Source organism: Stegodyphus dumicola, chromosome 11 (genome assembly GCF_044657685.1).
Source record: "Stegodyphus dumicola isolate Sdum_Otavi_A_Nest chromosome 11, ASM4465768v1".
NCBI classification, from domain to species: Eukaryota; Metazoa; Arthropoda; class Arachnida; order Araneae; family Eresidae; genus Stegodyphus; species Stegodyphus dumicola.
Window position 1 is genome coordinate 105,670,136 of NC_140778.1, and position 27,669 is coordinate 105,697,804.

Genomic DNA, 27,669 nt, shown 5'->3' on the forward strand with positions numbered 1-27,669 from the left:
CATCTTAAAAATAGTTCTAAATTTTGCATCTTAAAAATAACATTTTGCTTTAAATTTAATATTTTTCGAAACTTTGCCAAGTACTGCAGGTGGCAACCCTTTACCACCGGACCGTTTAAATTCAGATGCTCCAATTGGCTGATAGCAAATCCCTCTAAAATCAGAATTTTAAAATTTATCCAAATCATATGATTCTTGTATAATGCTTCAGCCAATAAAAATTTGAAAATTGAAAAATGAAGCTTATTATTATTAATGAATGGGAACAAAGCTAAGCCAATATCAAATCATTATGAATTTGGATTTCATCTTGGATACATTCTCTCTCTCTGCTTGTCTGTAGCTAGACTGATGTCACTGCTACTCTTCTTACCATAATTTCTTGAAAAATTCATTCAAGAATGGGCTTAACAAAAGTTTATCAGGATTCATCAAAAGTTCTTATGAACAAGAATAATGAACTATTAAAATCAGCCTAAAAGGTTTTAACTAATGTTAACTAACTTTAATGCTACTTTATACATCTCCATGTCAACAACTTTTAAATAATTACACATTTATTTTATAAACATAGAATTAATTAAGACACCATAACACGCCGAATAAATACTAATTCAGAAGTCAAACAACAAAAATCAGCGTTATATTTACAAAATTTTCACAGGACTAGTTTCGATGGTTTTACCGAACCACCATCCTCAGCTGCAAAAACGCAAATGAACAAGATAGGAAATAATGATTAGATAAGATAAGAAAGCTTGGACAAGAATAAGCAAGTGGCGCCATCTGTTGGTGAAACCAGAACAAAAACATAATTTCTTTAAAGGCCGAAGGCAAACTTAGATTGGAATTAAAATCGTGCAAAGAAAGATTTTTATGAATAATTTTGGCTGCAGAAAAATTGAAAGTGTGATTTTCGGACCAACAATGTTGAGCAACAGAAGACTTCTGTGTTTCCTTTTTCCTAATATATGCCTCATGTTCCTTGATGCGAAATTTTAAGGCTCTCTTAGTTTGGCCATTGTAAATTAAACCACACTAGCAAGGAATCCTATAAATACCCCAGGAATTCATATCCGGAATGGGGTCCTTGAGTATGGAACTCTGAATTTTGTTGATGGGAGAATAAACAAACTGAAAGTTAACTTTCTGCAAAATATGTGTAACTTTATAGCTAATTGATGGAAAGAAGGGAATGAAAACAGAATTTTTATAATCTCCTAAAACAAGAGTGTGCCTTTTAGTGTGTTGAGATGAGAATTTTTTAACTGCTTGATTAATAATGTTGGGTGAAAAGCCCCTGTCAATAGCTATTGCTTTTAAGTAATTTAGTTCTTCATCAAGGGCTAGTTTGGAGGACTCCTAATTTGAAATTACTATGTGATGAAAAACAACATCGTTCTTCGCAATTATGTCAAAATATGTAAAACAAAATTTACTTTAAGTTTTAAATGAAGATAATGGCTTGTCTTTAATTATGTTTTTGTTATATAATTATTTTGCAATTTTTGTGTATGAAATAAACAAACAAATAACTTGAATTTTTATTTTTATTTAAAAAATAAATTTTGTTTTGTAAATAAATGTTTTTTTATAAGGTAGGTTGCGAAAAAATTAAAAATCTTGTACCGGGCCGCGGTCAAAAAAGTTTGGGAAACACTGCATAGATGTTTCTCAAGAATGAAATATTTTGAAAAATATGATAAATATATAAAAAATGGCTAAACAGATACTTAAGACTGATATAACACAAGAGGTGAAATTTATGTCTATATGAAAAACATATTACTATCCACCATTAAAAATTATTGTGCAAGCAGAAGAAAAGAATCATTTCAACCATTTTAATGAAGATTCTTTAACAGTTTGCATCCTTTTAGTGTTTGAAAAGTTTTCTTGTTCACAACATTTTGCATGAAATTCAAAATCACAATATTTTAATTTATTCAGCATACTTATTAGTGGTATGCCTAAAAGACACACTTGGATTAAAATGTGAAAAAGACTATCTGAATGCAAAAGATAATGCAATTGATTTAAGAAAAGTAATTAGACTGATGCACAAATATTGGTACTTATATGTTAGCATATCTGCCTTGGCTCAGTTTGGGGATCGCTTTGGTAAGAAAATAGTCATGATTTAATAATTCTGGGAAAAAATATAATTACATATTTACATATTATTATATGTATATACTACTAAGCTATATACTACCAAGTATATACTTACTAAGCACATTATAATTTATTCCCAAAAACCAATCAACAATCCTTCTTAACAAAAGTTTTTTTTCGCCTCCCCTTCTATTGATCCAAATTTCAAAGCAGTCATTTTAAGAAAGCAATTGTTTCCTTTAGCAATTATGCAACAATAAATAAATAAAATATATAAATAATTATAAATAAAAAATTAATTAAAAAACTACTGTATTATTCAGAAATTATACTACAAACTTTCCTCACACTTTGAACACAAGTGCATATTTTAAAACTGAATTTGAAACAAAATATGCCACTGCTTTTCTATAACAACTTTTCAAATACAACAAAAAAGTACTCAAACAAAATTTGGATGAACTATTACATGATCATTCCCTGAAGAATTGTTATGCCCATGGTTGCCAAAGTTTGGTGCATTATGAAAATTTGGCGACTTCTAAGTCGGTTGTGTTAATACATAAGTACCCTAATATTTTCTCCTTTGCTATTAATTCTTCATGTGATACTCTTAGACACTAAACGAGATACAATTCTTATCTTAAATGAGCACAATGAAAAGACAGTAAATATTTCAAGTTATTATTAACATGATTTATTATCCAAGATAATATATAAATGTACAATTTAAATTGTTACAGAGATTAAAAAATTTTTAATGGCCAGGTGCTTTATTTGCTTTTTAAATCACCACAAATTTAATTTAAAAAAATAAAATTTACCATAAAATTTTTAATTAAAATAAATATTTTATATAATACATATTTAAATAACAATTTATATAATAATTTTAAATCAATATACCTTCATACAATCTTATAGGATGACTGTATACATCATCTTGATCTCCAGTTAAAGACAATGGAAGTTCTATACTTTCAAAAACATATAAAGCCACATCATGTTTAACAGAAGGTTCATACTCCCAAGTTACATCTGGCTGTAAAAAGAAACAAATTCGCAATTAAATATAATTATATAAATATATATATATATATATATATATATATATATATATATATATATATATAAAAAAAAAAAAAGGCTTCAGTTGTTAACAATTTAATATGATAATAAAACTTTATATCAATATAAATTCTATAATAACTAACATGTCATTTATATATAATAGCAGATTAAATAAGAGCAAAATAGTTAACAGCAGTACAGTAAGTGTTAAAAAATTTCACCTCCTTATAGTCTTCAAAATATGAAATTCATAATAATAGATTAAAGTCAGGTTTAAATGAGTTTGTTATTTAACTACACGACATCAGAAGACATATTAGTTCAAAATTTTATACATACAGTAGGAATGGATCGTATTGAAATATAGGCTACCAATCATTCTGAATTATAACTATGTTTTCAAAAGAATGCTTTTTTAAATTGACAAATAAAACTTAATTACTTATTATTGACATAAAAGTAAAAGAATTTTAACTTTGTATTATTGTGTAAAGTTCAGAATTGTGTAAAGTCTATTTTAGATTTTTTTGGGGTAAGAATGCGAGAAATCAGAAATGCAATTGCCTCAAACTCCAGACCTTTCCCACTGATATCTGAACGTGCATCTTATTACACCATGAAGGCACACAGTAAGGAAGGAGAAAATATCATACAATTGTTTTTTTTTTTTTTTTTAAATATAAATATACTGGTAGTAACATATGCTAAAAAAAGTTCTTTTGAAAGAGACAAGAGTAAGATAATTTACAAAACCGTATAATTTATAAAAATGGTATTTTAACAAAATATTTTATTAAATTTTGAATGCACAGTTATTTTATTACTATTTTAAAAATAATTTCTTGCAAATAAAAAAAAAAATCCCAACAACAACTGGGGGGGGGGAAGAGATCAACATCAGATTTTTCAAAGGACAAGTTAAAAAAAAAAAAAAATCTCATTAAGAGTAGACTCAAAACTATACCACATATTTAATACCTACAAAAAAAAGAGGGGAATGTTTTTATTTTGCATAATACTGTCCCTTCTAAGGTAAATCTACGCTAAACAGCTTTAAGCACAGCTTCCAAAACTTTTAAACACTTTTAAATTTAGAGCTTTTTACAGAATTTTATGTCAATTTTCATATCTATATCTTGCTTACAAACTGAAAGTACTAAATACCAACTAATTTCTTTCCTTCAGTAAAATTCTTACAAAAATAATAAATAAAATAATAAAAAAAGGGGGGAACTTTTATTTTCAAAGCAGCTGAATATATTATATCAAGCTGAACAAAAAAATAATGAGACTGAATTTTGATAAGAAACATTAAATGTGGGAATCGTGCCTCAACGAAGCACCAGATGTCGCTCTCTACCTCTACTCTGTACGAACTCTCCAGGTTCCAGGATCTTCAGCTGGTTCGAGAAGTCCGAGAGAAGTGGTCTAACAGAACACTCGCGAAGGAGCTACAACTAGACGCTTACTGGTCGCGCGTAGGCGATCGGACTTTTAACTTACCTAAAGTGACTGCACGTAGGTGGTCAGCTAAGACTTTAACATCTCCATAGTGGAACCAGTGTGATTATTCTCCTAAACATATTTAATCCATTTGTACATACTCATTCCGTTTATCTTTTCTTCTACGAGGATTGGAACTTTAATAGTGGCAACACAGCTGAAAAAACACTATGCAACAAAACCAAAGAATATCGCGTATACCACACGTCAACTACATACCTACCTTACCTCTCAGCAAAAAGACTCGTCCTGCCTACGTCACGCACATGCAGAGTGATGTGAAGAATGGATCCTTGTATTAGCTCGCGGTCTAAAGTAAGTGTTGTTAGGATGTTTTCAAAATAAGAACAACGATGTTGGATAAAAATTAAATGTGCCAGAGGTCTTACAGCACGACAGTGTCATCAAGGGCTTCAAGAGGCTTGCGGGGAATCTGCATTGCCTTACAGAACCTTAGCAAGATGGGTGAAAGCATTCAATGAAGGACGCCAAAACGTGGCAGACATGCTGCAGCCAGATCGTCCGAGTGTCAGCGATGCAGACGTGAAAGCTTTTGCGCACTAATGGACAGTGATCGCCGCCAAACGATTCGTCAGCTGGCGGGACAAACAGGATTATCGCATACGACTGAGCTGCACATTCTGAACGAACGCCTGTCCATGAGAAAAACTGCTTCACGATGGGTTCCACATCAATTGATGGAAATGCAGAAATGCAGAAATGGCTACGATACGATGCTGCCTGAACCCACCTAGAGCGCTATGAATGCGAAGGAGATGCTTTTTTATGCCGTATCCTTACGCTGGATGAGACTTGGGCTCGATCATACCAGCCTGAACTGAAACGCCAATCAAACGAAAGGCGTCATCACGGGTCACCACGACGTTCGAAATTTCGTCAGAACACCAGCAATGTGAAAGTTATGGTGATTCTCGTGTACGACTGTGATGGTGTCATCCTAACGCATACCATTTTCCCACAGCAGACCGTCACTGCGCAATATTACTGCTCATTTTTGGAGCACAATCTCCAACCAGCTTTGAGAAAAAAACGGCGACACTTTCTGCAGAACGCTCCTCTCATTTTGCATGACAATGCTCGGCCGCATGCAGCGCAAGCTGTGACTGATTTGTTCAAGCGATGGGGCTGAGAAGTGCTTTACCATCCACCATACTTCCCAGATCTAAGCCCTTGTGACTATGACTTAATTCCTAAGATGAGGGAACCACTTCGTGGCACTCGCTTCCAAACTGTTCCTGAGATTCTTGCGGCAGTAGATCGGTCCATTCAAACTATCAACAAAACAGGCGCTGCTACAGGTATTCTGCGACTTCCACATCGTTGGAAACGGGTTGTACACAATGCTGGCGACTATATTGAAGGACTGTAAAACATGGTGACATGAATCACTTTTGTATTCCTTGTAAATAAATAGTTGCCACTATTAAAGTTTCAACCCTCGTATAAAAAAGGAATAAAACCTGATGCTTTGTATCATGAGTGTGATCTCTGTTTGATGATAAGACGTCACCCTCACATAAATTGTGCAAATTAATTTCAATCTGTGAATATTGTACATACTATCTTTACAGTTTTTCAGTACTTTTAACTCCAAAACTGGAAATATAATTGTTTTCTTTAATAAAAAAAAGTTTATTGAAGCAACCATTCATTTATAATACGAAGAATATCCACAAAGAGTATTTGGAAAAAAATAAAACATAAGGTGTACAGAGAGATGCTTATTCGTGTTGACGCTGCTATGAAAGAAAAACATCAAACTGAGTTCGGGCACAGAGAGGTAATGTTCCATCAAGATAATGCAAGACTACATGTTGGACTCTCTATAGTCTCAGATGGGATCTTTTGTGACGACCACCATATAGCCACGACACCACTCCTTCGGAGTTCTACTATTTTTAATGAGGTTGATCTGTTTTTGGACTTGGCGGCCACCATGTTTCTGGGCAGAAGGCTTTAAAAAATTACCAAAAAATTGGTAGAAAAAATCCTAGATTTGGGTGGTGATGACTACCTGCACTAAAGGTACTGTTTTCATGTTTTTTTTTAGCTGAAAGGGCATTAGCCCAGAAGGGCTATTAATTTAATTTTGGCATTTTGCGTCAAAAACATTAAAAGTCTGAATCACTTTTCAAACTGTTGCCACCAAATATTATTGTCTTGTAATATATTTACAGAAATTAAATAATGAAGAATCTGCATAAATGTATGAATGTTTTTTACATTATAATAAAACAACAGTATTACAGCCATCAAATTTTGAATAATGTATGTCTCCACCCCAAAGTGATCATCTGGAAGCCCAAATTTGGAATTTGTTTTATCATTTATTTCATATTTTGCAAAGTATTTATGAGTTTTTGATTAAGAAACTCAATGATTTCAAAGCGAGCAATGGCAACACTGTACGATAAAAACATTTTTATCTCCAGTGTGCGAGACTGTGTATCGAAATACAATTGTAATTAAAAATTTAAAGGGTTTAAATTATTTGGAACATTGCTGTTGAATTGAATTTTATGGTTTAAGTCCAAAGAACATGATATTTAATAAATAAAGTTGTACGTTACCACAAAATGTCAAAAAAACGCTCTTTGGGCATAATACGAAATCTGAATACTTTCAGATTTTATTTCTTTTTCCTAACTTTATTAAGAATGTTTCTTGGTAGAAAACTTTCATTAGAACCAGATATATACTAAAATGGTTTATAAATTACTCACAGGAATGGGCATGACTTATGTAAGATGTCCTGAGAATGTATCTCAGGATATTAGAAAATGAAAGATTACACACTACTTTCTTGGCATATATAATCTCTTGGAAACAGACACTTAAATTTTTTATTTATGTTATAAATTGTCTATTAATTTATCCATTATGATAATTACTAAAATCAAAATCAAAATTGATAAATCCCATTATGATGATCACTAAAGGTACAATGTATTCACTGATATCCCTGGTGGTGCTAATCTGAACTTTGGTGAAAATTTTCTAGATATCAACAGGACATTAGACAAAATACAAAATGTTTAAGCAGAAAAGACAAAATAATTTTAGGCTGACATTTCCCATCCAGAAAATATTCTGGATACTGATGTGACATCGCACAAAGTTTTCAGTTTCCTACATGAACTCTATGGGTTCTGAGTGATACCCACCGATATTCAGAATGCTTTCAGTGTTGCCTTCCCAATACATATAAGAGAGTTTCAATATTTAACTTTGAGACTTTTTTAAAGGGATATAAAGGGAAGAAAGGGGATACATATTTTAAAGGGATTTAAAGCGGGATTTTTAAAAAGTTACATATTTAAATACCAAATATTTTTTAAAACTATTATTTCATTTGAGTTTAAAGCTTTACAATAAATACTCACATAAAAGGATTATTGTACATGGTAGCATTTTAAAAAATAAAAAAGTGAAAAAATTGATTTATTTCACTAAATTTATAGCCAGTCCCTTTTTATACAGTTCACATGAATGAATAATTTATAATTAAAAAAACTGACCATTTTAAAAATTTATAATTAAATTTCAGGTAATTAAAGCAGCCTCATAATTTAGCTGAACTATTAAGGGTTCTAATATTACTAGGCTACTCAACAGAGTTGATTGTACTCCAGATATCACACTTTTTTCCCTAATTATGTTTGTACTAGAAGTTGTACTTCCCACAGAAATAAATGGGAAATTTTCTTGCAGACATTTTAATGGAAACATATTAATCAGAAATAATACTGGTTAATTACCTGATGCACCTTATTAGAAGAATTATCATTTTCTAATACCAAGCAGTGATATAATATACCAACAGTAGTTGCAATAACAAGACAAGTCGGAGAGGTTTTCAGGCATAAAATAGAACAAGCATCATAACCATAATTATCTTCTGTAGGTGGATACATTGCCAAAGGCCCCATTAATTTAGCTGCTGAGTTATTAAAGCTGAAATAGAAAATAATCACTATCAGATATTACATAAGTATTTTTCAAATTGTTACTAATACATAAATTGGGGGAGGATGCAATTGTTATATTATATATTTTTTACACAAAAATGACATTAATTCCTCTTTCAAAATATTTAAAAGCATTCCAAGCCTGTTACAGAAGGGAAAAAAATAATTAATAAAACAAATAAAGGAATAGTATGAGAAACCAATGAACCAGTGATAATCACACTGCATTTTTCATGTACACTGCACAAAAAGAAAGGGGGGGCAGTTATATATCTCTCATTCTATTGGGTTAACTGACAAAATTCAAACTACGTTTTTCATGTCTCGGAAGCACAACTTAGAATATATATTAGATTTATATATAACATTAATTTAACATAGGTATTTTGACACAAAATCGGACCTTTTCTGAAATGACATGCCAATTATTTTCCATATTTCAATTCTACATCTCAATTTATGCCTAGATATTAACCGTTTGAGTACGGCGAAGTGCTATCGCACTTCACTTGTCGTATGCCAAATATACGGCGCAGCGCTTCTCTTGTTTTGTATCAAGAATGTGAAGACGCTGGTGTTGATTAGTATACTTTACGCAATTATTGAGAGCAGTTGTAGTGATATCAGTAGCAGTTGTTTTATAGGAATTGGAAATTGTTTTCATTTTTTTACCAAGTGTTATGCAGCGTGTTCGCATTCTCGATACAAAACACGAGAAGCGCTATCACGCTGCGCCGTATTTTTGGCATATGCAAGTGAAGCGCGCGCTGGACTCAAACACTTAAATTTTGAAATTTTTAGTGAGAAATTTAAAAATTTATCTTGCCACATTTTTTTTCAGTTTGTGCCAAGAATAATTTACTTGGCGAACTTCTTAATTTATAGCAACCTATTTTCATTTTCTTGTTTTTATTGTACATGAGTGAAAAAGAAGGTCACTGTTCATTACTTTCAAATAATTTTAACAAAGTGTATAAACACATTTGGCATTATTATCATTTATAACAAATATGCCAAATTTCAAAATGAGCCAATATGTAAATTCACATATATCTTATAAAATTTTGAATAAAAGAACTCTAATTTTTTGCAGGTGTGCCTAGAAATGCATCTATCTACTTTAAGATGATGTTAAAAATTTTTTAGGTTATAATACAAAAATGTCTTAAAAAAATTTATAAAAAATATTTTAAAATACAAATTTTAAAAATAAATTATAAAAATTGTGTGAATTGTATTTGGATTAAGCCTAAATTGCAAATTCTGGAAGAAGGAATCAAGTAAGTTTAATTAAAAAAGAGAGATTAATAAATATATATCAAATTCAATTAACACTGAGGAACTAAAATTTTGAGAGCTAATTTTTTAAAAACTACGTGTGAGATTTTTACAAAACTCGGCAGTTTGGCATAATTTGAGTCGTAGAATCAAAATATAGAAAAAAATTGGCATGTCATTTCAGAAGAAGTCTGATATTGTGTCAAAATACCTATATTAGAACACTGCTATATATAAATGTAATACATATCCTAGGTTGCACTTACAAGACATGAAAAACCCAAGTTGAATTTTATCAATTGGCCCAGCAGAAAGAGAGATATAGAACTGTCCCCTCCTCTTTTTTTTTTTTTTTTTTTTGTTTGTTTTGTACAGTGCACCTTTCACCATTTTAACAGTATATTATTTATCAACATAACAATATTCATGTTGCTTCTAATAATACTGAGTGAGCTCATACTGGAATTTTCCAGGAAATATCTGCACAGATTGTCATAATTCTTTAATTTATCATATTTCCATATCTTTACCAGTCAAACTTGTATAACATGTTATGATATTAGTTACAGTAATCACACAACACACATGAATTGATTGAGAAGTTTCAGAGTAGCTCGTAGCAATGTTTATAGAAATCCATACTAAAGCAAATAACTAGATGCATTTCTAAAAGAAGCAACTACACATTATAATAACATGGAAAAGCTCTTGGGGGAAAATATTTGCTCATAAATCGAGAGATATCTGATCAATTTTAATCCCTCCTTATCATTTTTTCTGTGTCAATTATTCACGTCAAATTCTGCCATGATAGCACAATATTTCCAGCTGTTCATGTTTCTTGACAGTTATATTTCACTTGCTTCTCATATTATTCTTGTATTTTATACCCTCTGTATGTTTGTTGGCTGTGTTTTTTTCATTATTTACATGTTAAGATACAGAACTAGCAAATAATTTTTCTAAATATACAGTTTTTTTCACAGAATATCTAGCTACTACAGTATCATTCTCTTAAATGGGAGGTGGGAGAGTTAATTTTTTAATTAAGTACAGAGGGTGTTTACACAATTTTAGAAGCATTTCAATAAAGAATTTTAAAACAGCAAACATTTTACAGTAAAAATTTCTACCAACTGCTTATTATTTCAAATAAGAATGTTATCTGCTACTTTTAAAACTGTATAAATTTATTCTTTTTTTCAAAATGTTGCAAGCTGTGCATTGAAGGATATGTTTTTGTACTTTCCAAAGATAAGTATTCCTATTTTATTTTATAATTTAAAAAATATCGTGAAATGCATGATATTAAAATTTTTAAGAGCAAAATAAGAGAATTATTAATTGGAAAGGGAAAAAAAATGTCAGTCATTACTTCTACATAGAAAGAAGACTTCAAATAAATACCGGATAAAGGTGCATACTGTTTCTAAAATTAAATCAAAGGTAACAAGAGAAAAATCCACCAATGCAAAAATTAATTGCAAAGTCTTTAAATACACCTGTAGCAACAATAACTAAAATAATAAACCAAGATTTACAACTGAAAAAAAAAAAGCTAAAAAACATAATGCTCACCAGCTTTTGCTTAGGCATCTGGCTCAATGCAGAACAATTTGCAGAACCCTGTATGAAAACTATTTAGCAGGAAATAAATGGTATTACATTGTGACCTTTAATGAAACATGGATTTGCTTAAATGAATGCAACAAAAAAAGTTCTATTTGATATCAAAAATAAAGAAGAAAACATATACAAACCAGGTTCCATCAATGCAAAGAAAGTTTCGATAAGAGGTTTATGATTGTCAAGGAATTTTCTTGTAATAAGAAACTAAAAATGAGAAGCGTGGGAGGGATGTTAAAACTTAATCAATATACTATAAAGAGAAACTTTTATGTCCGATATTTATAAAAGAAATTGCAAAGTGTGATCTGTTGAAAAGCATTGCTGCATTCCTTGAGAAAATGAAGACTGATACAGGTATTGCATATATATCTTTTCAACATATTCCTGAAAAGTTCTCAGATGCTCCAACCATGCACTACCACGCCTTTTGTCTCTTGAAAAGAGCTCTCTTGGTAAGTGCAAACCCATGATGGTTCATGTACTCTGGAAAGCAGTGGAAGAGGAATGGAAATCAACACCCTTGGAAATTTTAAGTCCTTCTATCATGAAAATCATCATGTAGACTTACAGTCCAGAAAAAAAAAAAAAAAAAAAAAAAGCTATCAGATTAAACATTAAAAAAAATAATCTTTACATTTTAAACATAATTAAATGGCTCCAAAATCATTTTAAAAATGCACAAATGCCCTCAATACAGTATCAAAACCTCTTAAAATAATATTTCAGAATTTGAATCATTTTTATATGTTTAATTTCTTAATATATATATATATATATTATAATTCAGGCTACATAGGGTCACCAGGCTTTTAACACATAAAAAAAATATTAATTTGCATTTTATAAATATTTTAAGAATTATTTTGACATAAATATTTATTTTCTCATATTTTAATAATTGTTTATCCCCTTATTTTTTACCTCAGGTAAGTGCCCCACTTGGCACATCTTTGTACCACACTGATCAGAGTACCCTTTAACAATAACAGAATAAATTTCACACAGCAGACTTAGAATTCACAGTTGGTATTTCAAAAACAAATGATTATCACCAAAGCATAAATGAGAAATGGAGTCAAAGTTAAAGTGAAATACATACCGATCTTTCTTCATAGGAGCTTTTAGAATATACAGATCTCCATTTCCATGCAGAAGAAAAATAGGCCAAATGGTCTCTTCTTCATATACTTTTGTTAACCTTGTACTATCAGATTGAGGCACGTTCATAATTTCAGGAGGTCCAAAATCAAAACCTACTGTATTTTCACCAAAACAAGTAGAAAATGTTATTTTTGATTCAGAAGACAAATAAGAGCTTTTTGAGCACGCTCCAAGTGATATGACTTGCTGGGGTGCCTGCGGATCTGTTACATCATATATCCTATAAGCATAAAGAGCATGAGAAAATGCAGTAAGAAATTAGAAAAGGCAACTTAAAATAAATAAAATGATTAGCTTTCGTTTAGTTTCAGTAAAACAGAAGGAAGCAATCAACCAGAAAATATTTAAAACTTGCCAATATGAACCAAACTGTAAACATTTGAAAAGATTTACATAGCTCCAATTAATTACATACAATATAAATATATTTTAAATACCAGACATGGAAAACCAGGGGGGGAGGTTAAAAAACACTTTGGATTAAGTTTTCAAGATTTTTCATTAAATTTTTACTAATATTCCTTTTAAAATATTATCATATTCTAAATGTTTAGAATTTAAAATAAAACTTCAAACTTTTCCCCATTCACATGGCATTTTTCATTACTTAAAAAAATACTCATAATACCAAATATAGGAGAATTTACTCATAATACCATTACAGGAGAATTTATTAAGTTCCTTTCTTAAAATTCATCAAAATCTGAACACAAGAGATATTTTTCAAATAATCTCAGGAAATTTATATTACTGAAACAGAAAGTGAGCCAAAATCTCTAGTATTTAAATTAGTAATTAAAGTTTACAATATGGTAATCCAATTTACTTTGGTGTAAACTCAAGTTTCCAGTATTACAATACATAAGCATATCATATATAATACAATTTTTCATCTACAGTTTCAAAAGTAGTTTTCTGTGAGCCGTTCTTCTTTCTATATTCATATTCTATTCCCTATCCTTTTTTTAGACCAAAAAGATAAAAAGAAAATAAAAGTTTTACAAGTTTAAAAATGTATTTTAAAATTTTATTGCTTTAGGTTTATACCCTCCACACTTTATGCATATAACTAGTGCATACAAAACCAATAATGCTTAAATATATGTATTTAAACCAAATTTAGTGAAACCATCAAATACTAAAACGAAAAATTGCAAAGCCCCTCTCTCTCTTGTAAATTTAATTTAATGATTAGGTACTTGTTGGGTGAGCATGAACTCAGCATATCAGTCATTTAGCAACTTCATTTCTGAAAACAATATCCAGGATACATTGTATCATATACTTTGATTATATGAGGTGACTGATATTACACTGAAAGAGAGAGGTGAGACGACATACACAGGCAAATCTTACACAAGTCAAATCTCACTCTTGATTTGTGGCAAGCAGCCAGCCTATTACTTAGGTCGTAATTAGGTGCAAAAGAGATTTGAATCAGGTTTCCTGGACAATAGCTGCATCCTGAGTAGAATAGATAGCAATGACATGGCTTTTGATGGCATAACATGGCCATATTTTGAAGTGAGAATCGAGGAAAATATTAATTTTCATGAGAGGCATGAGCGAGTCTTGGAGATAGAGTTACTCTGCGAAAACGACGTGAATGTTACAGCAATAAATTAGCTAAGTTGAAGTAGTTGGAGACATGAGGCAATTACAGGCATAATGTAGAGTGAGCTTCTGAGCAGCGTGTGTATTCAAGTCCGAAATGAATGTGTAAGCATCGAAGTCTGGTCGAGCAGGCAGAGCTTAACTGGTCATATTATCAAAGAGCCAAGGGCATAGCTGGTAAGAGAGTGGAATTCCAAACAAGTCAGGCATCGGAGGGTGACAGAGCTTATCAGGAATACTTATTTTGATTATAACTGCCAAAAGAAATGGGAACATGGAGTGAAAACCATAAAAGATTTGGGTCTTTAAGGTATTAATAGCATAGAAAAATGCAGATTAAGTTAAATACATTAATTTAGACACAGTAGAACCACTCTCGGTCGTTTTGTATTGCTTTGATCTGAGCAGCTGTAATCCATAAGAGGGATTGCAGATATTTTTAAAGAATTTCTTTCTAATTTTTGCAATACATACATCAATCTTATCAACATTTAATTCATTGTGAATGGCATCATTCCTAACATACCACTGGCAGTTTGCCATTTGTCTTAGTATTACATTTTGAATTTGTTGAATCTTTTCCATTTTTGAATTCTTACCTATTCCTCTACTTCACTCTTACCTATGCCTGCCTCAGCAACAGAGTCTTATACACGAGTATCTTATTTTTTAAAGAAAGAATGGAGTTTTGGGCAATTAAGGGGTTGAGTCAAGCTTTAATACCCCGAAACTTATTAAAAATATATGTAACTTGTGGCTTTGTACTTCAAATTAATATTCAAAAATAGGTACATGCTGTTTCTAAAGTTAAATTGTTGGTAACAACAGAAAATCCGGCAATGCAAAAATTGCAACAATGAAGAAAAATGAAAATTACTGAAAATATTCAGTCATTTCTTATTATGGAGGGCCTCCCAAAACTGAATCACTAATCAACTGAGATATTTCGCTGAAACCTCACCACATTTCCTTATATCTCGCTACATATTACATCTCAGATATTTAGCAATTTAATTTTGGGGTCGATACACTAAGGAAGTACCTAACATTCATTAACAAAAAATTTTATCCCACCTGATATAATTATCTGAACTTAAAACAGTAAGATGTGTATTTGAAGAACTTCCTGGATGCCATGCAGTTTGAACAACATTAATTCTATTAGAACAAACAAAAAAGTATTCAGCGACATTCCATGACCTGAAAAAAAAAGTTAAAAAGGAATGAAAATTTTCATCAGAATAAATTATTTAGCATATATAAATTATTATCATAAATAAATTATTTAGCATCAGTCAATGAATTATCATTTTTAAGCAGACTAACAGCAAAAAATATACAAGCAAAATTGTTAACAATAATTTCTTACAAAACAAGTTAACAAATTTATCTCCAAAATAATAATCTTTATTTAAAGTATCAAACATAGAATACAGAAATCTGTTGAATGGTATCAATCTTTCTTTATAATCAGTAAATGCATTTATTTATTAAAAAAAAAAAAAAAAAAAAAAAAGACATGCTATTTTCTTGAAATAAAGGTGCTTATTGCATTTTGAAAGTAATAGAAAAACTACGAATTCATCTTCAGTTGGACAACTGATCACTGGTTTTTAAGAATAATTCTAATGATTCTTAAAACCAATAGCCTGATTATTTAACGTGAGAAAATGAATATTGTAAAAAGAAACTTTTGCACTCATTTTCACAATTCTGATGTTTAAAAATTGTTGATTATTTCAACTTGTGATCACTACAAGCAATAGTTATTATAACTTATCTTCTAATTTAGCTGTCTACATTAAAGGATTTATTGTGCATACTTTTCAAATTCCAATCAGAGCAACTAGCAAAAAATAATATTTTCTTACTTTCTGAAACAAACTAAGACATCTTTTTATTAAAATTAAACCTAAGCATAATTTGAACTTTTTTGAAGTATTAAACATTCATAATTACTCTCAATTATACAATTACACTTTGAAGTTTTTCTCAGATACACTTTTCACATTTATGTTCATTCAATAAATGTATTTTCACTGTTTCCTGTGCATGTCTAAACATTCTAATACATCAAATCTTTTCTACACTCTGAAAAATACATAAAATTGCAGTATTTATTTACTAAAAAAACTCTGTAAAAATTTATTTAAATAATAGCACTGTCAGCGTAGATATTCTATAAAAATGTAAATGCAAATGATATCACCAAATATTAAAAACCATAATTATTTTACTCAAAACTGGACTAGGTACTTCCTGATTATTATAGCCCTAATGGCAGCAAGACATTGTTAACTTTCTAATGTATGTCACATACCATCACCAGATGGCCAAATCTCAGTCATGTATTATCTAGCCATTCCAGCTCTTGGTAGGCCATGTGTTATCAGTGCATTTCTTTTTTTTTTCTGTTTTCAAGCCGAAAGGGGCGTTAGACCCAAAAGGCTATTAATCTCAAAATGGCATTTTGCATCATTTCACTTTCTTCGTTACTTCACTTTTCAAACTGTTGCCACCAAATATTATCACCATGTATTATAGTAAAACAAACTAAATAATGATGAATCTGCATTAATGTTTCTCACATTGTGAAAAAACAACAGTACCTACAACCATCAAATTCTGAATAATATAGTCCTCCAACCGAACATGGGCACTTGGAAGCCTGAATTTTGAATTTGTTTTATCATCTATTTCAAATTTTGTAAAACTTTAACGAATTTTTGATTAACAAACTAAATGATTTTAAAGTGAGCAATGGCAACACTATATGGAAAAAACATTTTTATCTCCAGTGCACAAGACTATATATAAAAAATTCTAAATATATGCTGTTTTGTTGTTCTTAAATATTTAGTGATATTGCTGTTGAATTTTATGTGGTTTTAATGCAAAGAACATGATATTTAATAAATGTAACACACAAAACATTAAAAAAAAATGCCCATCTGGGTACAATATAAAATCTAAAAGCTTTCAGGGTTTCTTTTTCTTTCTTTCTTTCTTTTTTTTTTTTTTTTTAATTAACAATTTTTGATTTACTAAGAAGTGAGGAAGATGGTAAAGACTTCCAGCTGTCTGATAACAGTTTCTGACACAAGCTAGTAATTTATTGATAATTGTGCCACCATTTAAATAACAGAAGTTGTAATAAGGAAACATTACATAATTTTTACAGATGCTAATTCTAAAATACAGTCAAAAGTCGTTAATCCGGACACCCATAATCCGGAATGATCTATAATCCGGACCTCAAAGCTCCAAACTTTCTGCGTGTGCGTCAATGCTATCATCGAAAGCGCCAACGCTATCCTCGATAGCGTCTAATGCGATAGCGTTGATGCTATCGCATTGCACGTAATACCTTTAAGCATGCGCATATGCGTGTATGCATGTGCATAATACGTTAATGCATGCGCGTTTAATGTATAACGGATGGTAATAGCTAAGCTAAAATGATCTAATTATCTATTTCAGTTAATGTTGCAGATTGCATTGTTCCTTAATCTTCGAATTGGATCCGGCTTATTATTTTTTGCAGGCTGTTAGAGCAATTTAATAAAAGTAAGTTGGAACTTTTGATTGTGTCAAATAGAATTTCCGATGCTGGATCTACAAAGGGAAAGCATGTTTCCATGTCCATCAAACAAAAAGTGGAAGTGCTGCAAAAAATGGATAAGGGCTCCTTTGTTTCTCTAACCATTCCGAAATCTGTTTATCAATTTCACGCTGCTCTGCGCTGGGGGGGGGGATGTCGCAGCGCGCAATGAACTGGAAGTTGATCTGTCAGCACTATCCCTATCTTCAGGGCAGATGTTTTTATTTTATTCGGCTTATAATTCCTTACTAAATGTAGTATTTCATGTCAATGTACTCTGTCTTTGATATGATTTAAATTCCTTGTTATTATAAATATCACGAATACACATCAAATAGTTTTCTGGTTGCATTTTTCTAATTTCTAATTTCGCATAGGCCTAATGTATACTTTACGCATGCGCGCGTTGAAAGAAATGTTTAATAAAGTAAACAAATAAATATTAAGCTTTTTTTGTAAATTTTGATATCCTTTAGATCATAATTGTTCTTTATTTCATAATTTATGGTTTAATATTTTTAATTTTATAATTTCTGCATGCCATCTTACCAGATTTAAACTGATGATCTGTAATCCGGAAAAACCGATAACCCGGAATCGCCAAAGTCCCGACGATTCCGGATTAAAGTGTGTGTGTGTGTGTGTGATTATGGCAAAGCCTCGAGGGCCATCTGCCTAAAGGGAGGGATGCCTTTCGTGGAGGACTTTCTAAGGGAAACTGGCTCATATACACGTTACACATGGGGAAAACCACAAAAACACCCATGCAGCCAGCCCGTTCGCGAGATTCGAACCTCGGACCGAACTACCAGTGTTCAGCGACTTTACCGCTTGGCCACTGGTGGGCCCGGATTAAAGACTTTTGACTGTAGTAAAATGCCAAATCATCAGAACTGTTACAACACGACCATGTGCACTGTATAAAGTGTGTATATAATATAAAGAAAACATGATTTCTTGAATATTTTGTTGCTATTCTAAATGTTAGGTTTTTTCTAACATGATTTCGACAACATTTGGGTACTATATTTTTAGATTTTGAAGCATTCTGTAGAACTTTAAAAGTGATTAGATTTTTAACATATTTATAAATAAATTTACAAACTGAATATCTGTGATCATAATTAGAGCCCACTAATGGTCGAATAGTTAAACTGCTAAATACTTCTTGCTCGCCATGGATTTGAATCCATTGAATGGCCTGGCTGTTTAGGAATTTTTGTAGTTTTATCAGGGTCAATGTTCCTTCTAACCTTCTTCGGGAACATACAAGGACCTGACTCGGAACAGAGAGCTTACTAAAGCTATGTTCACTAATTGTGGTACGTAGACAGGATACAGACGAAGGGTATACAAAACCCTTTATTTTTCTCTATATACAATAACTTCCGTACTTCGGAATACAATGACCCGCCACTCGGGGTCTAACGTAAAAGTATAAAAATAAAACTAAACTCTAATTTAACTTTAGAATAATACACGTGGAAGATTAGCCTTATAATAACAGGAAGCGTATGTAGCACAGATACTGTGAACACTACAATACGTTTAATTTATCAAGAGGATTAAAACCTCTGGCCTGGAAGGCAAACAGCAACTGCGTAACTTCTAAGGTAAGTGGCCTGCGTTGACTCACTGCTTCCTCTCCTTCGCTTGGCAAAAGGCCACACTTAAATACTTGGCGTTCGCCAGACAAACTTTGCATAAAATCCTTAACGCTTATAATTCTGGCCGGAAGTAGAAAATAAGAAGTGATAGTAAAGATTTAAAATAAAATAAACGTTAGTAAAACTTAAGATCCTTACATACTTCCCGCCAGAGTTAATTAGTTTGAAACTGAGGTCTAAAACGACCTTGTTGAAAACTTTTAGCTCTAGAATCTAACGCGAGGCCAATCTTTTACAAACATAACTTCGCTAGAAACTAGAAATTTAAAAGAAAGAAATTTGTTACAAAAGCAGCTCCCAGGATATACAACAATTTTTTTTTCCATCTGTACTGCATCTACACAGGAGCTTTTATTCAGTTCTAGTTCCTTCCAGAGATCTGGAAGGAAAACTAGTTTAATGAAATGTTACACAATGACATGGCAAGTAACATATACAATTATACTGCTCTTAACATTCTTATTTCATTCATGACTATTTTAATTATCTCTCCCCGTGCTCTTTGACATGTGTTGTAAAAGAACACCAAACACGAATGTGTTTCTGTCTACGTGTGCCACACTTCCTCCTACAATCAAAACACTAACGTGTTAAAATTCAACATAACGAGACCTCTTAACACACCCTAATTTCAACTCTAGACCCTGAGGTACTATTCTGAAAGTGGCTAACTCTAAAGTGTAGCGTCAGAGAGCCTAACTACATCATTCAACCTTTAACATATATTCGTCATGATTTAATCTTTACAGTCACACGCATAACACATTTTTAACATTACTTTCACTTTTACCATATCACGGTATTTCTTAACATTCAAAATAACAGTTCACATGTATACAAGAACATATCAACATGCCGTTAATTTTACACATTTGAAAACATACATTAGTAGTACATTGTTAACTTCTATTCTTTTCAAAGCAAGTGCCAATTCTTTCTACATTGAAATAATACTACATTTCAAAAAGTCTTTCAGACTAAAACTTCTTTCTTGCTAGAATGTTTTAAATAAAATTTATACAATAACTTTTTACAATATTTAAGTCTTTACACAACGCTATTATACATCAACTTTAGTTTTACGCGCGAGTAATTGAAAAACATAATAAGAAAATCGGTCACAACTCATTTCTCGCCCTTTTGGCGATAAAGGTAGACCTCGCATGAGGTAAAACTTCTTGAAATCTGCCACTTGCAGTAGGAATGAAAGATTAACTTAAGTTTGCAAAGTAACATAAAATTTTACTTATCTTTGTAATATTCGGACATCCTTTTCGGGGCCCAGTCTTTAAAGGTACTGCAGATAGTAGCTTGATTTATCCTCCTTCTTGTACGGGCTCGCCCTTCAGTGCTTTCCTCTGGAAGCTTCCGTTTTTACCAGTTCGGCCACCCTTGAACACCTTCCTTTTCTCCTCTGCTTGTGGTCTTGGCCGTTTGAAGGCAGCTGGTCTTGGCGGAACCGGGAAACTTCTGTCGTGATCCTGCTTGGACCTCGTTGTTGGCCGTTCAGATTTACCTTGTACTTTCTCCTCCGCCGCTGATGGCCCTTCCACAGTTCGGCGACTTTTGCTGCGGAGAGTTCTGTCGGATGAGTAGATCTTCCATTTTAAAGCCGGGTTATAGTTGCCATCATTTCTCCTGGTCCTCTTCACATACGTCGTCCTTCTCCCTTCTTCATTCTGGGGGTGTTCGTGAACTCTGTTTTCTGGACGGTGGAACGGCTTCTTTTTCTTGTTACCTTCAATTTTTCCGCGGGGCAATTTTCTTTTCACTGGCTCCTGCCTCTTATTGGCTTGCCTTTGTACTTGTCGTTTTCCCACCTCTGGAACTTGTACCTGCGGTGTCTGCCGTGCCGGATCCTGCAAAAGATCTGAAAAGATTTGCATTTTATATCGAAGTAGGGCTTAATTTGATCAATGTTTGCGGAACAGGTTTCACCATTTCTGGCTTTTAACACTACAACAGCGCGAGTTATTTTTTCTATAACATATGGTCCTTCAAATCGTGGAAAAAATTTGGCAGTTTTATCTTCTGGTGCTGAAGAAAGTGAATGCTTAATTTTTAAAACTTCATCCCCTACTTTATAAGTTACTCCCCGTCGTTTCAAATCATAATATAGCTTCTGTTTTCTTTGTGCTACTTCCGTATTCTTTTTTGCTTCTTTTATTAGTTTTTCTATATCACCCATTTTAAATTCTGGGGCTCTTTGTTGCACATAAAATAATTTATCTAACGGTGTTATAATCTTTCTGCCTAGAAATAACTCAGCAGGAGTTTTTCCCGTTGTATCATGTTTTGCGGTACTAAGGGCGAAAGCAAATTCATTGACATAGTTATCCCAGCTTTTATGAAAATTTTTAACATAACTACGGATAATTTTCACTATATTTCTATTGACCCGTTCCGCTATATTTGATTGCGGCCGATACGGGACCATTTTTAAATGACGTATGCCCAGTTTTTGGCACATGTCTTCAAATATATTACTTACAAATTGAGGACCATTATCCGATATAACTTTTAGGGGCGCCCCGTATTTTAAAATATATTTATTTAAAATAGAATCAGTAACTAATTTCGCGGAGGCTCGTTTTAAGGGAACAATTTCGGTCCATTTACTAAAATGATCAACCATAACAAGGAGATAGCGACTTTTATTTAACTGACTTTTTGGGAAAGGGCCCAATAAATCGATGCCAATTATTTCATTTGAAAATTCGGATTTAATACTATTTAGAAACCCGGCCGGGCGGAAATTAATATAATTAACTGCTTGACATGTTGGGCAGGACTGAACATACGCCCTTGTTAACTTTTGCAGTTCAGGAAAGTAGACTGCCTCGCGTACACGTTGGATAGTTTTTCGAATACCAGCATGAGAAGCTAAAGGGCTGTCATGGAGCTCCTGCAGGATATTTAATCTAAGACTAGCTGGGATAACAGGTCGAAATTCGTTGTTGGAATTCGTAGTTTTTGTATAGAATAATAGACCATCTATTAGTTCGTAATGGGCCGCCCTATTTCTTATCGCCACAATATCTTGGTGGCTAAAATTTTCAGGATCCTTCAAATACTCATAAATACTTCCAAACTCAGGATCCTTACCCAGTTCGGTTATTACAGTTTCTCGGGAATTTATTGTACACGCTGTAAGCATTGCTATCTTTACGGTATTGCCTTGTTCGTCTATTTTAATCCTTGATAGGGCATCTGCTACGATATTTTCCTTTCCAGGGGTATGCTTGATTACCAGATTATATTCTTGCAGCTTGAATGCCCATCTTATTAACCTTGGGGATAAATTTTTCCCTGAGTACAATCTAGTTACCGCCGCATGATCAGAGTATACTGTTATCGGCGCCTTTCCAAAATAGACTCGGAACTTTTGCACTGCTAACAGAACTGCAAGTGCCTCTCTCTCGGTCGCGGAATAGTTTCTTTGTGTTTCATTTAAAGTTCGGCTAAAAAATGCCACGGGCTGCTGATTTTGCGAAAGTACCGCTCCTACCGCATAATCCGAAGCATCCGCTGAAATTTCTAAATTTTCATCCTTTTCAGGAAATTTCAACACAGGGGCTTGCGTTAATGCTTGTTTTAATTTTTCGAAAGCACTATTGGCTTCGGCCGTCCACGAGAATCTTGCCTTTTTCCTTTTTAATTTTAACAATGGCTCAGCGATAGCCGCAAAATCTTTTATAAAGGACCTATAATATGAACAAAGTCCTAGAAAAGAAGAGAGCTTCTTTGCCGTGTTTGGAGTCGGATACTTTTGTACAGCGATTATTTTTGATTCATCTGTCTTGATCCATTTTTGAGATATTTTGTAACCTAAATATTTTAATTCAGGGGCTGCAAATTTGCACTTTTCGACATTAACTTTTAGACCGGCCTCACTTAATAAAGAAAACACCTGTCTTAAATCCTGTACATGTTGGTCGAGCTTATCACTAGTAATAATGATATCGTCTAAATAGATAAATGTGGACTTTCCAAGAACAGGTCTTAACAGAATGTCCATGCATCGCTGAAATGTTGCCGGGGCGCCTGAAAGGCCAAACGGCATACGCAAAAATGCATAAGTGCCAGACTTGGTTATAAAAGCAGTCTTAGGCACGTCCCCAGGCCTCACCCCTATTTGAAAATAACCATTCGTTAAGTCTAAAGTCGTCATAAATTTGGTTGATTTTATGTTCCTTAAAATTTCTTCTATGATCGGTAACGGATATACTGGATATTTCGTTATGGAATTTAATTTACGGTAATCAATAGCGAATCTCCACCTTTTTGGATGCTCCAAAGGATAGTCATTATTTTTCTTACATAAAACCACCGGGCTAGCATAACTACTTGAGATGGGCGTTATGATCTTTTTACGTAGCATATCGGTAATATGCCATTCTATAATTTTTTCCTTATTCTTATCATACCGGTATGGTTTTTGACGAACTGGCAATGCATCTCCGGTGTCAATACTACGGTTAGTAACCTGAGTAAATCCTGGAATATCACTAAATAACGAAGCAAATTCACTTACCACTTGTCGGATTCTATCTTGCTCGTCATTAGGCAGGTGTCAAGATTTAACCTCGGCGGTTCAGCCTTTTCTACACGCACTGGTTTCATCGTCAGCTTAAGGGACGCTTCATTAAAATCCAGTGTAGCTTGTGCGTCTGAAAGAAAATCTATTCCTAAGATCAAATGTGCTTGCAGATTCTTTACTATAAAAAACATCACCTTTACTTGTTCGTCCTTGATACGGATATACAAAGGTACTTTACCTACGCACTTACATTTTTCTCCTTGCGCCGCTATTACTGTAGTATTATCCGCATTATATATGCGGTATTTGCGAAAATACTTTCTAAAAAACTCTTCTGCCACACAGGAACACTGCGCGCCGGTATCCAGGAGTGCGGTGGCTGGGATATTATTCACCAAGACTTCAATCTTCGGAAGAGTCAAATTTTTCACCATTACTGTATTTAACTTGTAGGAAGAGGGGTTTTCGTGGCCTTCGGATTTCCGCACCCTCTCGTCCGCAGAAATCCGTTTTAGTTTAAATTATTTTTCCTTTCCGTGCTTTCCTTCTTTTTCCACTGGCCTTGAGACTTTTTTCCTGGGTTGCTATTGAACTGTCGACGTTCGCCGGCTGTTTTTGAATGCTCGGGTTTCCTTGCCCACTGATTCACTTTTTCTCCGTAGCCATGTGCTTGAGTTTGTTGTAGTCTTGGCGTACCAAATTGGTTTCGCTGTTGATATTGGCGTCTTCTTTCGACGTCCGCCGTTCTTCTACTTTCAAACTGGATTGCTAGCTCAAATAACTTTTCCAGTGTAGTCGGATTTCTTAATTCAATAAAGTCTTGCACTTGGGGCAGTAACCTCGGCAAAATCACTTGAATTATTTCAGGATCCGGATGGTTTCCATACAAGAGCTTGAAAACGTGAATTTTTCTTAAAATAAAGCTCGAGAGGTTTTCGATTCTTTGTTGATATATACTAAAAAGTTCCGTTTCTAATTTCGCATGATCCCTTACAACAGGGAAGGCTTTTAGTAGGGCAGTCTTGAAATTTTCGTAAGTATAGGTGGGACTTCCTGCTTGACCCAAGAGACTTCTGCCGATACATTTGAACCAGTTAAGCGCTTGGCCCCTCAAAGCGCTGGTAGCTAAGGTAACTTTTTGAAACTCGTGCACGGGGTAGAGCATGAAGTGGTCATCCAATTTTTCCAAAAAACTGGTTACCGGTGAGTTTCCATTAAACGTTGCTTCTGGTTTCATCGAAGCGCGCATGATCTGGACGATGTAACCGAATCCTTCCAGGGCGGCAGCTGGCATTTCTGGATTCTGAGCCGTTTCTGCAGGCAGCACAGGTTCTTCTTGAAACTCGGCCATGGTTATTCTTCTTCGTTGGGCGCCACTATCAGGGTCAATGTTCCTTCTAACCTTCTTCGGGAACATACAAGGACCTGACTCGGAACAGAGAGCTTACTAAAGCTATGTTCACTAATTGTGGTACGTAGACAGGATACAGACGAAGGGTATACAAAACCCTTTATTTTTCTCTATATACAATAACTTCCGTACTTCGGAATACAATGACCCGCCACTCGGGGTCTAACGTAAAAGTATAAAAATAAAACTAAACTCTAATTTAACTTTAGAATAATACACGTGGAAGATTAGCCTTATAATAACAGGAAGCGTATGTAGCACAGAGACTGTGAATACTACAATACGTTTAATTTATCAAGAGGATTAAAACCTCTGGCCTGGAAGGCAAACAGCAACTGCGTAACTTCTAAGGTAAGCGGCCTGCGTTGACTCACTGCTTCCTCTCCTTCGCTTGGCAAAAGGCCACACTTAAATACTTGGCGTTCACCAGACAAACTTTGCATAAAATCCTTAACGCTTATAATTCTGGCCAGAAGTAGAAAATAAGAAGTGATAGTAAAGATTTAAAATAAAATAAACGTTAGTAAAACTTAAGATCCTTACAGTTTTACTCTTGTGTAAAATGAAATTAGATTGGCCATTTTTTCCTTAGGAAGTTCTTCACAGAGGTTTCCCTTTCTTTGGGCAGATAGCCCTTACATGCTTTTCCGTAATCAAAATGATGCAGTTCACCTTGATTACCCATCAAACTTGGAATCATTATCATTGCAGGTAAGAGAAACTCTTTCCATTGTCAGGTATAGGCAATGAATGTTAAAGATCCATTTTCAGTATAGCACCAGTAAAAATAAAAAATGACTCAGAACTGCGTTTCTATTGAATTTTATCTAATAATTTGTATAATTGAAATAATTGTGTATATTGTTCCAAAGAAACATAAATTTATGGCTAAACAAATATTTTTTACTAGTGATTTCTTTATTTATTTGCATGATTTTTACTATTTTCTTATGCCTTTCTTTTATTTTAGAACAACAACATTTAAAGGTGTATTAGAAAAAGTGTAAAAAGATAAATTGGAGCATTCCAGCAATGATGAAGAAGCATGTATTCCCAGCTCTTCAGTAACTGCTGAAGAAACAGAACAAGAAAAGATGGAAGTGAGTAATGAATTAGACGATATATCAGAAGGTGAGTTTCCTCCAAGTGATAAAGAAGATCTTGAACAGGAAGAGGAAGAAGAAAAAGACTCTGAAAAAGCCATTGCATTAGACATGAAATACTAAATGTAGTATTTCATGTCAATGTACTCTGTCTTTGATATGATTTAAATCAAATTCCTTGTCATTATAAATATCACGAATACACATCAAATAGTTTTCTGGTTGCATTTTTCTAATTTCGACAATGTGTAATGTACACTTTACGCATGCGCGCGTTGAAAGAAATGTTTAATAAAGTAAACAAATAAATATTAATTTTTTTTCTAAATTTTGATACCCTTTAGATCATAATTGCTCTTTATTTCATAAATTACGGTTTTATATTTTTAATTTTATAATTTCTGCATGGCATATTACCAGATTTAAACTTATGATCTATAATCCAGAAAAATCGATATCCCGGAATCGCCGAAGTCCCGACAAGTCCAAATTAAGGCTTTTGACTGTATATGAATTTTATCAAGGCTTTTAAGATTATCTTAATCAGCTTTATTTATTTTTGTTATAAACATGCTTTACTTCATTTCTTTTGCTGAAATTAATATTTACAGAAATACAGATATAAATCATACATCAAATATCTAATAAATCAAAAGATGCAATTTGTAAAAGCATATAAAGGTACTTTTCCATTTTGACGGCGCAAGTCGTCAAAAATGGTACAATCGATGCCAAACATATTATCCTCGTTGGAAACCTTTTATGCCTCATTTTCAAAACAAATAGATAATAAGTTGCAGCCATTTCTTATCAGATTGATTGTTTCTTTAAATACTGGCATATACTTGCATAGAATTTTTAACAGATAGTTCAATTTTATGTCCTAAGGCCATTCACGGTAATTAAGTAAATTAGGATGCAATCATACTGCTCACTCGATGGCAAAAATATAGAAAAGGCGAAGTCAAGGGTTAAATTCATCAATTC

The 27,669-nt window shown here is 32.9% G+C and overlaps 1 protein-coding gene across 2 annotated transcripts in view; it reads right to left on the reverse strand.

Annotated features, from left to right (window-relative positions):
• Positions 1-27,669, reverse strand: part of mbo (Nuclear pore complex protein Nup88) — an 83,144-nt gene that overhangs the window by 48,868 nt on the left and 6,607 nt on the right. The window contains exons 3-6 of one of the 2 annotated variants that reach the window (XM_035376869.2): positions 15,435-15,560; positions 12,685-12,966; positions 8,469-8,664; positions 3,022-3,157 (exon numbers count right to left, since the gene is read on the reverse strand). In XM_035376869.2, the coding sequence (XP_035232760.1) occupies positions 3,022-3,157; positions 8,469-8,664; positions 12,685-12,966; positions 15,435-15,560 (740 nt within the window). The remainder of the gene's footprint in view (positions 1-3,021; positions 3,158-8,468; positions 8,665-12,684; positions 12,967-15,434; positions 15,561-27,669) is intronic. The other variant, XM_085827041.1, reaches the window with a different exon arrangement.